The following is an 18,062-nucleotide window of genomic DNA, read 5'->3' as shown; positions in this document are numbered from 1 at the left end:
CAGGCAATCTGTTAGGACGTGCCTCCGGCGCGTCCTAACAGGCAACAGGCATATGTCCAGGGCAGACCTGGGGGCTTTTATCAAGCCCCCGGCTGCCATGACACCCATCGGAGACCCGCGATTGCATTCGCGGGCCGCCGATGGGTGACAGAGGGAGCTCACTCCCTCTGTAAACAAAGTTAAATGCCGCGGTCGCTATTGACGGCGGCATTTAACGGGTTAAACGGCCGCGATCGAAGTAAACTTTGATCGCGGGCGTTGGAGCAGGAGCTCAGCTGTCATCAAACAGCAGAGCCCCGGCTCCTGCCTGCACGGGAAACCCGTGCAGGACTTAGACTAGGCTCACGTGAAAAGGCGTCAGCCTAGCCTAAGGCCCCTTAGTGAGCGACGTGAAAAGGCGTATTGGTGGTCACTAAGGGGTTAAGGGTCGTGTTTGCTTTCCTCTGGATCAACTGGAGTTTGGAAGTATAAGGGTCTATTCACACAGTAATAGTGGTTTGTGCCAAGTATTTTTAAATTATGCCAGTTTTTACACATTACTGCAGATGTCTGCAATTTGTGAACAAGCCCTTAAGGGTAAAACTTTATATAGTTGGGTATTTTTTTTCAACTCAGTGTCAACAAAAGTGGAGACTGAGTCAGTTCACACATTGCAGAAAATCTGCAGTATTTCTGCAACCGAATTAATTGTGGAAAATCCACAGCAAATACAGTAGCAGCAGAGTGGATGAGAGAACACCTCTCACCCACACGCTGCAAAAATACGAGCGGAAAAAACGCTCAAATTGACCTGTGGTGCGAAATCTTATTCCGCTTAATGTCCATTGTATTTGCGTAAACGCTATTTATTTGTTGCAGTTTTCCCCATTCCATTCAATGGGGAAGTAAAACCTGCGCAGCTTCAAAACTATTCCGCCGCAAAAAATGCAACTCGGGGAAAAAAAACGAATCTTCTACTTACCCAGAAGTCTGTTTTCTTCTAAGATTGGCAGCCTCCTGGGATGATGTTTCAGCCCATGTGACCGCTGCAGCCAATCACCGGCTGTAGCGGCAGTCACATGGGATGAAAAGTCATCCCAGGAGACCGGCTTCCTGTAATGACTCTTTATCCTATGCGACCGCTGCTGCAGTGGTCTGCTGGCACGTAACGTCATTCAGTGTGAAAAACCACCCTAGTTTGGTGCGTGTTTTTTTTTTTGCAACCGGAATTCCCTGCGGTGCACTGGGCGGTTTGCTGTTTTTTTAATGGCATTCTTTTTTTTTTTAGTGCGGCTAGATGTTACATTAAAGTAAAATATAAAATGCACTACATGCAACGGTTTTGGTTTGTGGTGTTTTTGAGGCAATTTTGTGGTCAGTGGGTTTATTTTTCTTTCCCAAACACATCTTCCTCTGAGTATTTTTTAAAAAAAATTTTCCAGGCATTTTTCCCCAAAGGCGCTTCTATAGCAGTGAACCCCAACCACCGGGCCACGGACCAAGACCAGGCCTTGGAACATTTGGTACCGGGCCGCGGTATCTGGTAACCGCCCCGGTGACCGCAGTGTATTTCGGGCGAAAAACCGCAGTTTTTCGGCCGGAATGTCCACTGCGGAAAACTGCTGCTCATTTAGCAGGCCGGCCTCCTGGGATGACATTTCATCCCATGTGACTGCCGATGCAGTGGTCACTTGGGATGAAACCTCATCCCAAGAGGCCAGCCTGGATGAAGAACACAGACTTTTGGGTAAGTAGAAGTTTATTAGTTTTTTTTTTTTATGAGTTGCGTTTTTATGGTGGAATCGCTGCGATTGCGCTGCAATGAACACTACTGCTATTTGTTGTAGGTTTTACCTCCCCATTGAATTCAAAGGGGAAAACCTGCAACAAATAAACTGCATTTACGCAAATACAATTGCTGCGGAATAAATCTGCACCGCATGTCAATTTCTAAGTGGGTTTTCCGCTCAGTATTTACACAGCGTGTGGATGAGATTTGTTTTATCTCATCCACTTTGCTGCTACTGTATTAGGCTGTGGATTTTCCGCAACGAATTCCATTATGGAAAATTCACAGTATTTACGCAACGTGGAAACTGACCCAACCGTAACTACCGACACCCCCGGAAAGAAATTCTGGCATGAAATTAGTCCTTAGCGCAAAAAAGGTTGGGGACCGCTGCTGTATAGGACTTCTAAAAAGCCAGAAAAAAAGCATGTACAAAGTGGTGACACTAAATCAAAAACGCCTTAAAAATGCACGTTACGTTTTAAATAACGCTAGGTATGTTCACAGAAGGCAGATTTGTGGCAGTTCCATACATTTGAATAGGGCTGGCACAAATCCATGCACATTTTGAAGAAATAATCCTAATCAGATGTATTGGACTGCAATACAGTTGCAGAAGTTTCTGGGGAAAATGCCATTTGTGAACATGCCCTAAGGCTACTTTCACAAGATGTACATATGTACAGTACAATGCAAGTAATTTAGTTTTTAGAACCCCCCCCCCCCCCCCATTCACACGTTGGATTTGAGGGTCTGCTGTATGATGCCTTTTTTTTTTTTTTTCCTTTGTGTGAATACTCTTGAGATATTCCGCAGATTGAAACAATTTTATTGGAATGGGTGATATCCACACGTGGATTACCTTGCAGATTCTAAACATGCCTTAAGTGTAGATCTATATGTATCATTAGATTTGCAAATGCGCCCAGATTACATTTCCGCTTAAAATAAACTAAGCGTGTTCCTTTGCTCCCAGACCGGGGGCTGTTTTCAGACAGGACTCCAGCCTTCAATATCAACAACCCCAACAGCTCACTGCTGCTACAAGTGGATGGTCAAAATAAGTCAGGGATGTCGCAAGTACGAGTATCAATCTGTGATAACTTTTTTTTTTTAAGAATCTGTTCCTGCCGCTGAGTTGTAGTCTTTGGAAACATCCATCTTTAATCAGCTGTTGCAGTGCCCTCCTGACAATGACATTCAGTTGACAAAGTCCATTATGTACTGGAGGCCAGGCAAATGGTCACCCCCAGAGATGTCCTCTGTTGGGTGAATTTCTTCAGGGAAAAAGAAGACTCTGTAAAGCTTGGTGCAGTGGTCAGGTGGATTTTAATGGCTTTACAATCACTGTCCTCCCTGGCGTCTCTAGGCTTATGATCGCAATGCGTAGACTGCTAAAAACCAACATTGACTCTGATCCAGGAAGCCCAAGCAACATATCGGTGAAGTCTTCCTTTTCATCTCATCGAACAAAGCTATGTGGTCTCCTCCCACCATTAACCTGACCAGGCTGATGATCTTAGTGCTCCCTGGGGGTTGCTTACATGTTTCTGCTGGATGGCTACACTCTCCATTGCCTCAACAGACCCCCCCTCTACACCATGTAAACAAAGAGCCACTTCTCAGAGACCTACAGGTGATGCTCTGTTGATTGCACTAAAAGCTTAATGTCACTTAGGGTATGTGCACACACACTAATTACGTCCGTAATTGACGGACGTATTTCGGCCGCAAGTACCGAACACAGTGCAGGGAGCCGGGCTCCTAGCATCATACTTATGTACGATGCTAGGAGTCCCTGCCTCGCTGCAGGACAACTGTCCCGTACTGAAAACATGATTACAGTACGGGACAGTTGTCCTGCAGCAAGGCAGGGACTCCTAGCATCGTACATAAGTATAATGCTAGGAGCCCGGCTCCCTGCACTGTGTTCGGTCCGGTACTTGCGGCCGAAATACGTCCGTCAATTACGGACGTAATTAGTGTGTGTGCACATACCCTTACTCACCAGCAAATCCTCAATGCTACAGACTTGCATCTTGACAATAGATTTATCTCTAACCTTCATTGTTTAGTTATCTTTGCCCCCCCCGCCGAGTTTTTCTTTTCCTAGGACTACTTAGGCTTCGTTCACATCTGCGCTAGGGCTCTTTTCCGTCGGAGTCCTGACAGACAACCGGAAACCATAGTTTTCCGTTTCCATCACCATTGATTTTAAGGACTGGTGCTAATGGTTACCATTTGTCTCAGTTGTGTGATGGTTCCGCCGTTTTGACAGAATCAATAGCGTAGTCGACTAATCTATTGATTCCGTCAGAATGACGGAACCCTCGCACAACAGAGACGAGTGGAAACCATTGGCATCGGATCCGTCACCATTGAAATCAATGGTGATGGAAAGCTTTGGTATCAGTCAGGGTCCCGTTCCTGGCACAGATGTGAATGAAGCCATTTCCACCATGTTAATTTGTTCCAGTTGATACTCTGCTGTTTGGGACTGTTAACTTTGAATAAAGGCCCTTTTACACAGGCAAATGATACGGCAACGTTAAGCTGATGAGCTAGCAATTGCTCGTTTATCTGCTGATCTGTTTGTTTATGCAGCCATAAAACGGTCGCTAGTCTGCAGCACATCTGTGTATCATGCTGCCGACATGATCGAAATGTATGGGGACAAGCGATCATAGTAACAATCGTTCATCCCCATGCATTAGTGATCAGAACGCCTTTTGAAAGGAGCAAGCGATCGCTGAGCTGTCTTGACTCCTCAGACAATTTTCAAAACTGTCTAGGAAGGTGCAAAAAAGTGTCTAAAATACATAATAAATGTGTGACACTCCATGTACGTCTCTTTTTGGCATGATTTGTACCAAAATTCTGGTGCATATTGTTTAGTAAATCTTCCTTAATTAGGGTATGTTCACACAGCTTAGCAAAGTACGTCTGAAAATACAGAGCGGTTTTCAAGCGAAAACAGCTGATTTTCAGAAGTTTTTGTAACTACTCGCGTTTTTCGCTGCGTATTTTACGGACGTTATTGGAGCTATTTTTCAATGGAGTCTATGAAAAACAGCTCCAAAAACGTCCCAAGAAGTGACATGCACTTCTTTGACACAGGCGTCTTTTTAAGCGCCGTCTTTTGACAGTGACGCGTAAAATTACACCTGGTGGGAACAGAACATCGTAAAACCCATTGAAAGCAATCGGCAGATGTTTGTAGGCATAATGGAGCCGTATTTCAGGCGTAATTCAAGGTGTAAAACGTCCGATTTACGTCTGAAAACAGTGCGTGTGAACATACCCTAAATGTGCCGCTCCTGTTATTCCTCCAAGAAATGCATGAATAAATTGACCATTAGATGTTACCATTCCCCTTGTGAATGGTGCATGTCCCTACACAGTCTGAGACTGTTAAGTCAGTGCCGATAGTGTCAACTTGTGTACGGACACACCCTATAGACAACGGCACCTCACAATACAGAGTTCCAAGAAAAGGCACTCCAGCCTTGTTATATAGTGGGGAATACAAGTTTTTATTAAAATAGACCTGTCAGGAGAGCTGGCAGGTCCTCTTTAATAGATATTTAATTTCTTTTTAGTTTTATCTTTAGAATAACTTGAGCTAAACTTTGAGCTAAATGCTGTATAAAGATTCTTAAAGGAAAGGTTCAATTCGTAACCACTAACGAAATTGCCGTCTGAAATTGCGGACGAAAAATACGCAGCAGGATACAGTAGCAGCAAAGTAGGTGAGAATGAACAAATGTCATCCACACGCTGCGTAAATTTTCAGTCTTCAAATTCACCTGTGGTGCGTATTTCTCGTTCTGCAGCTTGTCAATTCCTGCTGCGGAAAGTTACCTGAATTCCTGCATTTTTCAGAGGAGATATCACCATCTCACGAGCTTGGAAAAAACCACAGCAAATTCTGCACTATTTTCTGTAGTAAAAAACTTTTTTTTACGAGGCATGTGAGAACGGAACGCTGTTTTTCCCATTGAAGTCAATGGGCAGATGTTTGGAGGCGTTCAGCCTCAGCGTTTTGAAAATGACCCGTGTGAACATACCCTTAATAAGAAATCTATTTTGTGGCTACAGCTCCTGTGTAGAGCGATGAGTCTCCATGGTAACACTACAAACTGTAGTCTTTTCCTGCAGTCACACTCCCTTACATTTGTCCTCTACTTCATGCTAACAAACATTTAGATGTTAAGCAATAAGTAGGGAACAGATGGATGACAATATGACTGCAGGATCAGACTACATAGGGTTTGTAGTCTGTATCCATAGCGACACATAGGTCTCTATGGGAGCTGCAGACACAGAACGATAGGAAATGTTTGACTATTTGCAAAGTTGCTTCATTTAGGATGCATTGGGAAAATTAAAGACATTTGTTGCGAAAGTGGAACTTCTCTTTAAATCTACATAGGTGGTTTTCACGAAAGACAGATATTTTGTCGTTTTCTTCTTACCAAGAGATGCAAATTACAACAGAAATGTATTTATGAGCAAAGCCTGGGCAAGGCTGCTGAATTTATTATTAATATAATTCTAGTATTAGAAATTGGAAGCCACCTATTGTATATTGCCCTTGTGAATGATTATGTAAAGCAGATTCCAAGTAACGCCAACCAGTCATCAGATTGCAAGCTTTTGTGGCCAATAATTCATTGTGCCTCTTTTATTCTACAAGGTGCAGCGCTGTGTGCACTGCCAGTGCTATATAAGATAAGAAAAGTATTGTTTGGATTAATTCAAAGTACATCAGGGAGCAGGATAACCTACAGCCCAATCAATATGTAATGCCTTCATCTTCCCTCTCCCATTAATGTGAAATATCAAGGACAAGTTCACAGATTGGAGGAACTTCCCATAGGAACGCTTTAGATGCCAACAACATACAAAACCCCCCAGAATGGGGTCTTCAGGGCTCGGAGTCAAGTTCCTCTCATTGTGACTTTTTTTTTTTTTTTTGCAACGGCGCTGAGACAGCCATGGAGTCCAATGCATGAACAATTAAAGGGTCTGTGACAGCTGGACAAAATGTCTTGGTCAGAACTTCCCCTGCTTCAGTTTATCTATGTGGTGAGACAGTTTTAGAGCAGGACCCAACTTCAGACCCATGTATTTCATCATGACATCACTTCTCAGCAGGAGTAAGGCTTTCCCGTCAATTTCCTGTAGGAACAAAAAAAAAAAAAACATGATAAAACAGTGGCATAATATATTAAGTATATTATATTACATACGTCTGTAATATTTATTTTTATTATTGCTCTATATGAAAAATGTAATATGGAGGCAGAAAAGCAGACAAAATAAAAATTATATAACCAAACATTAAAGAGAACCTTTCACCTGCCCATACGTGTGCAGCTGAGTGCAGAGTGTAATAGGCAGGGCTGCACAAACCTTGTCACTTTAAGGGTATGTTCACACGCAGTGAGTAAAAACGTCTCAAAATACGGAGCTGTTTTCAAGGGATTTTTTTCAAGGGGTTTTTTAAGCCACTCGAGATTTTTGCTGTGTTTTTTACGGCCGTATTTGGAGCTTGTTTCGCTAGTCAATGAAAAACTGCTCCAAAAACGTCCCAAGAAGTGTCCTGCACTTCTTTGATGAGGCTGTAATTTTACACGCCGTCTTTTGACAGCGACGATTAAAATGACAGGTCGTCGGCACAGTACATCGGCAAACCCATTGAAAGTAATGGGCAGATGTTTGTCGGGGTAATGGAGCCGTTTTTCAGACGTAATTCGGGGCGTAAAACACCCGAATTACGTCTGAAACTTGGTCGTGTGAACATACCCTAACAGTGGATGTGAATGGGGCTAAAGAGGTACAGTGATGAAGTATTTCTATGTAGATTGTTGAGTATTCATAAGATCCAACAACTCACACATACAACTAGCATATAACACATGCACACTTAGGGTATTTTCACACGGCTTAGCAAAATACGTCTGAAAACACGGAGCTGTTTTCAGGCGAAAACAGCTTCTGATTTTCAGACGTTTTTGTAGCAACTCGCATTTTTCGCGGCGTATTTTCCGGACGTTATTGGAGCTGTTTATCAATGAAAAACGGCTCCAAAAACGTCCCAAGAAGTGACATGCACTTATTCGCGGCTGTTTTTTTACGCGTATAAAACGCTGCGAAAAACGCTCAGTCGGAACAGAACGCTGTTTTCCCATTGAAATCAATGGGCACATGTTTGGAGGCGTTCTGCTTCCGAATTTTCAGCCGTTTTTCGGGCGTTTACGGCCCGAAAATAGGCCGTGTGAACATACCCTTATTCTTTTTCTCTATCCTCCTGTTATTTAGATACTGGTGCTGTTATATTTGGCGCCCGATATGTAAATGAGCCCCTGAACTGTTAATGAGTTGTGTAAATGGCATGGGGGCGTGTATCTTATCGCTGTGACACTGTCCAATCAGATACGGACAGTGTCACAGCGGCTTGTACTGTATGATCTCTCTCTCGCGAGATCACAGTGTTTGCTTCACTATCTGTCAAGAGATGGAGAGGAGAGCATGTACACACACACACACACACACACACACACACACACACACACACACACACACACACACACACACACACACACACACACACACACACACACACACACACACACACACACACACACACACACACACACACACACACACACACACGCCGCGGAATAGAAGAAGAATGTGAATTCTTATGTTCCGTGGCGGCGGGAGTATCGTTGGCAGCGGCATCGGAGCTGTGCGCACGCTCTCACTCTTCATCTCTCGGTAGACAAGGATGACAAGACTGATCTCGCGGGAGAGATCACACAGCACAAGCCGCTGTGACACTGTCCGTAGCTGATTGGACAGTGTCACAGCGATAAGTAACACACCCCCATGCCATTTAAGCCTCATTGACAGTTCAGGGGGTTAGTTACATATCGGGCGCCAAATATAACGGCACCGATATGTAAATAACGGAGGAGGCTAGAATTATTATTATTTTTAAAGTGAGAGAGTGTTTGTGAAGCCCTGCCTATTACATGCTGCACACGTATGGGCAGGTACAAGGTTCTCTTTAGGCCTTATTCACACAAGCGTATCTCACGTCCGTGTTACGCGCGTTAAAAAACACGGACGACACACGGACCTATGCAATTCAATGGGGCCATTCAGTGTTTTTCATGCAGCGTGCGACTGCGGCGTGAAACCACTGCATGTCCTATAGTTGTGCGTTTATGCGCATCACGCACCCATTGAAGTCAATAGGTGCGTGAAAATCACGGACAGCACACGTACGTCATATGTGTGCTGTGAGTGATTCACGCAACAGTTGCTAAAGAAATTATGAGAAAAAGAAAAACACCTTCAGTTTATTTTGCTGACGTAAAAAACGCGTGACATACATGCGTAAAAACCGCTGACAGGCACTATATACGGATGTCAAATGGAACTGCAAAGCAAGAAAAACTCGTTTTTTACGCGCGCAAAACTGACACGTTCGTGTGAATAAGGCCTTAAGTACAGATTTTCTAGCATTTATATTGTCCAAAAACAGCAGCATGCAGGAAATCTGGGCTGATGAAAAGAAAATGATATTTACCATTAAGAAGTATACCTTGTGTAGATTGTATTTCATCTAAAAATGTTTGTGCTGACTTATTACACTATATGGTGGCTCATTGGTTAGCACTGTTGAAATAAATAATCTTTACAGGGGTCGGAGCTCTGGTTTGCGGATACTCTACATCATCAATTTCCCTTCACTAAGCCATGAAGTTAAATGATGCAGTCACTAAAGGATGGGGTAGGGGCTAAGGAGCTTACTAAAGACTGGTTCATCTTTGTAGCTGTATAATTCTGTATGCAGTGACTTCCCCCAAGTGGCAACAGTGGGCTGCAAGAATGTTATCATTTACCTCTATGGCAGTGGGAAGGGAAGCAGGGGATTTGGAGATTTGTACAATAAAAACAGACCTCTGATGCCTATAAAGATATATTATGTTAAAGTGTAGCTAAACGTTTGACAAACTTCTGACTTGTCATAGTGACAGGTCAGAAGTTTGTATTGGTGAGGGTCCGAGCACTGAGACCTCCACCAATCGCTAGAACAAAGCAGCTGAAGCGCTCGTGTGAGCACTCATCCGCTTAGTGTCTTTTTGGCTTTTTCCAGAATTAAATTTATCGGTGTACGGACTCAATAGAAAGTCTATGAGCCCGTACTCCGATACATCGGCTTTCTGGAAAAAGCTGAACAGACACGAAGCGGCTGAGCGCTCACACGAGCGCTTCAGCTGCTTTGTTCTAGCGATTGGTGGAGGGTCTCAGTGATGGGACCCCCACCAATCCAAACGTCTGACACGTCACTATGACATGTCAGAAGCTTGTCAAACGTTTAGCTACATTTTAATCAAAACAGATCTGCTTAGGCTCCATGCACATGACTGTTTTTTCATGTATCAGTAAAAACTGTCCATAAATACGGATCCGTAGGCATCCGTAATTCATTCTTATTTACAGATGCGGTCCCTATTGCATCTGTATTTGATCCGTAAAAAAACAAAACATGTTGCCTAGCAACGCTTCCATAAATACGGACGGTTTATGGATGCCCATCCGTTGCTGTCTATTTATGAAAGCTCCTTTAGGCTTCTATGAGAGAGTCCGTGCCATAATTACGGAAAAGAATATGACATGTCCTATAATTTTTTCAGCACGGACACCCATCAGTAAAATAGTAAAAAACCGTGGCCAATAGAAATAAATGGGTCCTTAAATACTGTCCATAATTAGACTGTATTTACTAATGAAAAATACGGTCGTGTGCATGGAACCATAGATTGTAATTAACCAAAAACAAAACCATGGCGATTGCATGAATACGTCATTTAGTGGGATGAAAACATAATGGAAAAACAAAAGTTACATAAAATGTTAAAAAAAATATACAATATCTAAAAATACGTTATTCATTACAAAATGCTCTGTCTCAAAAAATATTACAAAAATAATAATTAATTACACATAATTGATATTGACTTTAAGAGCAACGTCCCGTACTATAAAACAAACGTATTATTTATCCTGCATGGTGAACACCGTAAAAGAAATATGATAAAATAATATTTTTCATTTATTCTGCCTCCCAAAAAATTGAATCAAAAAGTTGTTTCCCAAAATGGTGCCAATTAAAACTACTGGTCCTGCAAAAAAACAAGCCCTAAGGCCGGGTTCCAACGAGTTGGATACGCTGTGTAAAAATCATGCAGCATATCCAACCTGGAACCCGCAGCACCTCCCATCTGAAAAATCGCACCACATAGTGGTGTGGTTTTTTGGACTGAATTTCTACAGCGTAAAAAAGCGCTCCTACTTACCCCCTCCCTTGATGTCCGCTCCGGCCTCATACGATGACGCTGCAGGCCATGTGACGCTGCAGCCTGTGATTTGCTGCAGCGGTCACATGGGATAAAACGTCATCCCAGGAGGCCGGACTGCAGGAAGGAGGAGGGCGTTCTAGGCAAGTATGATTTTTTTTTTCCCGGAGTTGTGATTATTGTACGACGCTAGGAGTCCCTGCCTCGCTGCCGGACAACTGTCCCGTACTGAAAACATGTTTTCAGTACGGGACAGTTGTCCGGCAGCGAGGCAGGGACTCCTAGCTTCGTACATAAGTATGATGCTAGGAGCCCGGCACCCTGCACAGTGTTCGGTCCGGGATTCATTACACACAGAGTGATATATTTCCAGCATTTTTTTCTTTTAATGTTGATGATTATGGCTAACAGGCTGGATTCACACGAGGTCATTACGTCTGTAATTGACGGACGTATTTCGGCCGCAAGTCCCGGACCGAACACGGTGTAGGGAGCCGGGCTCCTAGCATCATAGTTATGTACGACGCTAGGAGTCCCTGCCTCGCTGCCGGACAACTGTCCCGTACTGAAAACATGTTTTCAGTACGGGACAGTTGTCCGGCAGCGAGGCAGGGACTCCTAGCGTCGTACATAAGTATGATGCTAGGAGCCCGGCACCCTGCACAGTGTCCGGGACTTGCGGCCGAAATACGTCCGTCAATTACGGACGTAATGACCTCGTGTGAATCCAGCCTTAATGAAAACCCAAAATTTTGTGTCTCAGAAAATTAGTATATTCTATAAGCCCAATTTCAAAAATGATTTTTAATACCGAAATGTAGGGCAACTAAAAAGTATGTACAGCATATGCACTCAATACTTGGTCGGGGCTCCTTTTGCATGAATTACTGCATCAATGTGGCGTGGCATGGAGGCGATCAGCCTGTGGCACTGCTGAGGTGTTATGGAAGCCCAGTTTGTATGATAGTGGCCTTCAGCTCGTCTGCATTGTTGGGTCTGGTGTCTTTCATCTTCCTCTTGACAATACCCCATAGATTCTCTATGGGGTTTAGGTCAGGCGAGTTTGCTGGCCAATCAAGCACAGGGATACTGTGGTTATTAAACCAGGTATTGGTACTTTTCGTATTGTGGGCAGGTGCCAAGTCCTGCTGGAAAATGAAATCCGCATCTCCATAAAGCTTGTCAGCAGAGGGAAGCATGAAGTGCTCTAAAATTTCCTGGTAGACGCTGCGTTGACTCTGGACTTGATATAACAGTCCTGTTTTCAGATAAAAGTAAGTTTTGCATTTCATTTGGAAATCAAGGTCCCAGAGTCTGGAGGAAGAGTGGAGAGACATCAATACAAGTTGCTTGCGGTCCAGTGTGAAGCTTCCACAGTCAGTGATGGTTTGGGGAGCCATGTCATCTGCTGGTGTTGGTCCACTGTGTTATATCAGAGTCAGCGCAGCTGTCTACCAGGACATTTTACAGCACTTCATGCTTCCCTCTGCTGACCAGCTTTATGGAGATGCTGATTTCATTTTCCAGCAGGACTTTGCACCTGCCCACACTGCCAAAAGTACCAATACCTGGTTTAATAACCGCAGTGTCACTGTGCTTGATTGGCCGGCAAACTCACATGACCTAAACCCCATAGAGAATCTATAGGGTATTGTCAAGAGGAAGATGAGAGACACCAGACCCAACAATGCAGAAGAGCTGAAGGCCGCTATCAAAGCAACCTGGGCTTCCATAACACCTCAGCAGTGCCCCGGGCTGATCACCTCCATGCCACGCCGCCTCGATGCAGTAATTCATGCAAAAGGAGCCCCGACCAAGTATTGAGTGCATATACTGTACATACTTTTCAGAAGGCCAACATGTCGGTATTAAAAATCATTTTTGAGGGGGCATGGCTTGGCGCGCCACATGAGACTAGCTCCATACTGATCCCATGTTTTATTAATCCTGCCGACATCCTACCTATCTAAAAGTACCTCCGGACGGTTTGGAGACATCTTAGAGCACGAGGAGAGGGTAATAGGTCCCACACATGGTCAATCTGTGGCTGAGAAACTGCAGGAGTTTGCTCGAGGTGATGCACAAGATGGCGGGAGCTCGCCAATGCCTCAGCGCACACGGGGGATGGATAGACCAGCTGCCGCTGGGACTTCCTCCTCAGCAGATCCTGAACTTACCCTGAAGGATGTCACGGATAAACAGTTGTTGGCGATCTCATCCTGTAAAACCTTACTTACAGGTAAGCTGGAGGTTAAAATCGACATAGGCTAGATTAGACAGGATATGCATGCTATGAGAGAACGCATGTCCCAGGCTGAAGAACGTATTTCTGGACTGGAAGACCGGATTGACCCTGTGCCCAGGGCCCTGTCTGCCTTAGAAGAGGCCGCTGAATTATGGAAGCAAAAGTCTGATGACTTAGAAAATCGGCTGCGCCGAAACAACATTAGGGTTTTGGGGTTGCCTGAAAAGGCCGAAGGTTAGAATTCTATAGACTTTATTGTCAAATGGCTGCATGAGCTGTTTCCAGATGCAGTGTTCTCTGCTGCTTTCACGGTAGAGAGAGCTCACAGAGTACCTGCTCGACTCCTACCACCGGGGGCACCCCCCAGACCTATGCTGGCACACTTACTGAATAGTAATGACCGGGATTTGATCTCCGCAAAAACCAGGATATCAGATTTAATGGTGCCCCAGTATCCATATTACCTGACTTCAGCGCTGAACTGCAGAAAAGACGAGCTACTTTCATGTTGGTGAAGAGACGGCTTAGAGATCTACAAATCCCGTATTCTATGGCCTATCCTGCAAGGCTTCGTATTGTGGATGGAGATCGCTCATTAGTTTTTGTGACCCCGAAAGACGCTGATGACTGGGTGAGCCGCCAGCGACCAACATCTCGGAACTGAGACTTTATAGCAAATCTTGTGCTACTACTACATGGGCTGACATGTTACTGACCGGGAGAGGGCTGAAGGACTCCATTTGCTTTTTTTTATTTACTTGTATCCTTGAACTTGTCATACTTATTCGCAAAATAGACGCTAGGCTGCCAAACTGATATATATTTTATACTTTAACTGTCGGCCTTGGTATTGTCGTTAAGATAACCATCATACATTCCTTTTCCAATCTAATTTTACTAGCTAATAGGTATTAATTTCATGTACTGACACATGGGCTCTTCCCCCGTATATGTTTGGCCACCATGGCAAAGGGAGTACATTGTCATCGTTCGTGTTTTCTTGCTTTGCCGGACGATGTACTTGTATGTTATATGGTACATGTGTTCTAATTTTGCCTCAAAGAACCTTGAGGTTTCATGTTTTTTGCCTTGTACAACTCTGCTGGTTTTGTTTTCAGTACAGATTTATGTATACTCGGAACTGCTTCTTCTATGAAGCATATATGTTACATGTCAAATGGCTATGATTACGGTTATGTCATGGAATGTCAGGGGTTTGGGCTCTGCTAGGAAAAGAGCTATGGTTTTTGCACAGGTTAGAAAGTATTCCCCACATATCCTGTTTATACAGGAAACACATTTGACTCCTGATAAAATGCGTGTGTTGAGTAGACCCTGGGTTCAATGGTCTAGCCACTCCAGTTATTCATCCTACTCCCGCCGAGTGTCTATACTTATACACAAATCCCTTAGGTGGGAGGTACACACTGTTCAGATAGATGCTGACGGGCGATTTATATTCATACATACGTTCATAAATAACGTCCCATATGTTCTTATGGGGCTCTATATTCCTCTACCGCCATCATTATCTTTAATACACCAAGCGGTTAATTTCTCGGCGGCGTGTCCTGGCGCTAAATTGCTATGTATGTACTTTAACATGACTATGGATAGTGCCATGGACAGGCTTAGGCATACCCAATTGACGGTCTCTCTAAATACACCAGATACACACCTTAACCTTTTGATATCGGAGCTAGGGTGGACAGACATATATCGGTTTCGATTTCCCACTGCTAGAGCGTATTCGAGATCCTCATTGGGACATAATTCGCTGTCCCGTAAAGATTACATGTATGGTTATGATTTATTAATAGGTATGTCAACTTAGATTGCGTACAAACCTAGAGGAGTGTATGATCATTCCCCTGTTTTGGCTAGTTTCCATCTTCCGGATCTTCCTAGACCATGGGGATGGAAGATACATCCATTTTGGTTGACGGTAATTGGTGCGAATGATAGGATTCCTGATCAGTTACAAGTGTTTCTGCAAGTTCATCAGGATTTCGATAATGTGGGTGTTATGTGGGACACTACTAAAGCATATCTATGGGGTTGCCTTAAATCCTCTATTTCGTATTTAATTCTGCTTCTAAGGTGGAGGATGAATTAGCTGGGAAATGCTCTGATTTGGAAGCGGTTTATGTTGCAGATCCCTCAGATGTTAATAGACAAAATTGGCTGGATTCTGGGAGACAATATCTGCTGCTCTTACAGGAACGGGCTAATCGCAAACAATTTTTTATTAAACTAACAAGTTTGAATTAGGCAACCAATCAAGTAAACTCTTGGCTTATATAGTTCGTCAAAACTCCCAGTCTCCTATCCTGAAAATTAAGGGTCTCGATGGGGGTATTCTTATGGATAATGTAGGAATTGCTGACAGGTTTGCACAATATTATAGAGACCTATACACCTCTAGGGTGCAATATGATATGTCAGAACTTCATGAATACTTGGATGGTGTCACCTTTCCTACTCTGTCAGAGTCTGATAGATTATCACTTGGGGCCGACATTGCACCAGATGAGGTTGCGCGTGCACTTCAGGACATCGCAAAAGGCAAATCGCCAGGCCCGGATGGAATACCTGCCGAGGTTTATTGTAAATACTCCGAAATATTGGCTCCCATTTTACATTCAATGTTTCTATATTCACACACTCAGGGCTCACTACTTGAATCACTAAATGATGCCACTATTGTAATTTTGCTAAAACCAGATAAAGACCCTTTGGACTGCGGATCATATAGGCCTATTTCACTTTTAAATAGTGACTATAAAGTCCTTACTAAGGTATTGGCAAATAGATTAAATGCTGTAATATTGAACATTATACACCCTGATCAGTCAGGATTTATGCCTGGGAAATCAACATCAGAGAATATACGCAGGGCACAAATAGTGATGCAAGTTGGCTTAGCACTACGGACCGACTGGGCCATGGCCTCGTTAGACTCAGCTAAGGCATGAGTCTAATGGCCTTATTTATTAGTAATATTGCACCGATTTGGCTTCAGTCCCATGTTCATACGCTGGATTTCCACGATATATTAATCTCCCAGGGCCCAAATTCTGGTAAAATGACTACTATCCCCATATTTTCAATTGGCACGGGGTACAAGACAGGGTTGCCCTTTGTCACCCCTATTGTTTGCAATAGCCATTGAACCATTAGCTCTGTTTATACGACATCAGACATATCATGGGATACAATTTGGTGGTAGAGAAGACAGAATTGGCTTGTATGCTGACAACATGATTCTTTTCATGTCTAGACCTAAGGATAACTTGCCAGCTGCGATAGACCTCATAGATAGATTCTGAGATTTTCTGGATTATACATAAACTGGAATAAATCCTTTTTTTTGCCATTGCAGGACTTGAGCTGGGCTCCAGTAGAAAGTGGACTTAAAGTAGTGTCGAGTTTTAAATATTTGGGTATTGTGATGAGTAAGGTCCCTGGTTCAGATATGCGTAATAATATTTATCCTTTATTGGACTATGTAAAATACCAGTTTAAAATATGGAGCACGCTACCTTTGGCAGCTGCCGGACGAATCAACTTGATAAAGCTGATTATCCCCCCTAAATGTCTTTATATGTTGGAACACATAGCAGTACCTATACCGTTAACATTCTTTAAAAACCTACATGCTGTCTTATCTTCCTTTGTTTGGGGCTCAAATGGGTCAAAACTCAAATTGACTTCACTACAGAGGTGGTACATCACTCCCAGATTTCTACCTATATTATTTGTCGGGCCAATTGTGCTATCTGAACACGTGGGTCAGTTTAGATATCCTACCTAACAGAGAACATCATCTTGCTTTTTATTTGGATATGCCCAACTTGTGGCCTATTCTGGAAGGTATGCCTCACTTTCAGAGCAAGTTACTACCACTACATAGAATAGCTGCGCAGGTGTGGCATGCTACAAAAAAATTGCTCTCATTCAATGGTAATGTTGCTGAACAATCTTTGTGGCATAACCCCTCTCTGGTGCACATGACGGCCTCCTTAGATCCACAATTCTGGATTGGACACGGGGTGAAATGTGTTGGGGATTTGTATACAGATGGTAACGTGAAGACATTTGCGCAAATGCAGTCAGATTTTGATATTCCCAGGGATGCCTTCTATAACTTTTTGCAGATTAGACACGCCCTCCAATCTCAATATCCTCAAACAGGAAGGATTATCTCTAATTTTCCCCTCATTGGAGTTTTCAAATCACAAGGTCCTAGAGGATTAATTTCGGCTATCTACTCCTTCCTCATTCAATCCAAATTGGCGGCTGCTCCGTTGGTAGTAGAGGCTAAATGGAAAACACTTAGGGTATGTTCACACGACCTCTTTTCAGACGTAATGGAGGCGTTTTACGCCTCGAATTACGCCTGAAAAAACGCCCCTAATACACCTACAAACATCTGCCCATTGCTTTCAATGGGAATTACGATGTTCTGTTACCACGAGCCTTTATTTTACGCTTCGCTGTCAAAAAATGGAGCGTAAAAAGATGCTCCGTAAAAAGAAGTAGCATGTCACTTCTTGAGGCGTTTTTTGGAGCTGATTTTCCATTAGGGTATGTGCACACGCTAGCTGTCATTTACGTGTGAAAAGGCAGACTGTTTTCAGGAGAAAACAGCTGCCTCGTTTCACATGTAAATGCT

General features: G+C 43.5%; 1 protein-coding gene across 7 annotated transcripts in view; it reads right to left on the bottom strand.

Annotated features, from left to right (window-relative positions):
- Positions 1 to 6,409: 6,409 nt before the first annotated feature.
- Positions 6,410 to 18,062, bottom strand: part of SCMH1 (Scm polycomb group protein homolog 1) — a 251,226-nt gene continuing 239,573 nt past the window's right edge. For all 7 annotated transcript variants that reach the window (XM_075853392.1, XM_075853394.1, XM_075853393.1 and 4 more), the window contains one exon: positions 6,410 to 6,949. In XM_075853392.1, coding sequence (XP_075709507.1) covers positions 6,824 to 6,949 — 126 coding nt within the window. In that variant the 3' untranslated portion in view covers positions 6,410 to 6,823. The remainder of the gene's footprint in view (positions 6,950 to 18,062) is intronic.

Source organism: Rhinoderma darwinii, chromosome 2 (genome assembly GCF_050947455.1).
Source record: "Rhinoderma darwinii isolate aRhiDar2 chromosome 2, aRhiDar2.hap1, whole genome shotgun sequence".
Taxonomy (NCBI): Eukaryota; Metazoa; Chordata; class Amphibia; order Anura; family Rhinodermatidae; genus Rhinoderma; species Rhinoderma darwinii.
Note: the sequence above shows the minus strand (reverse complement) of the source record. Positions and strands in the feature narration are given on the sequence as shown.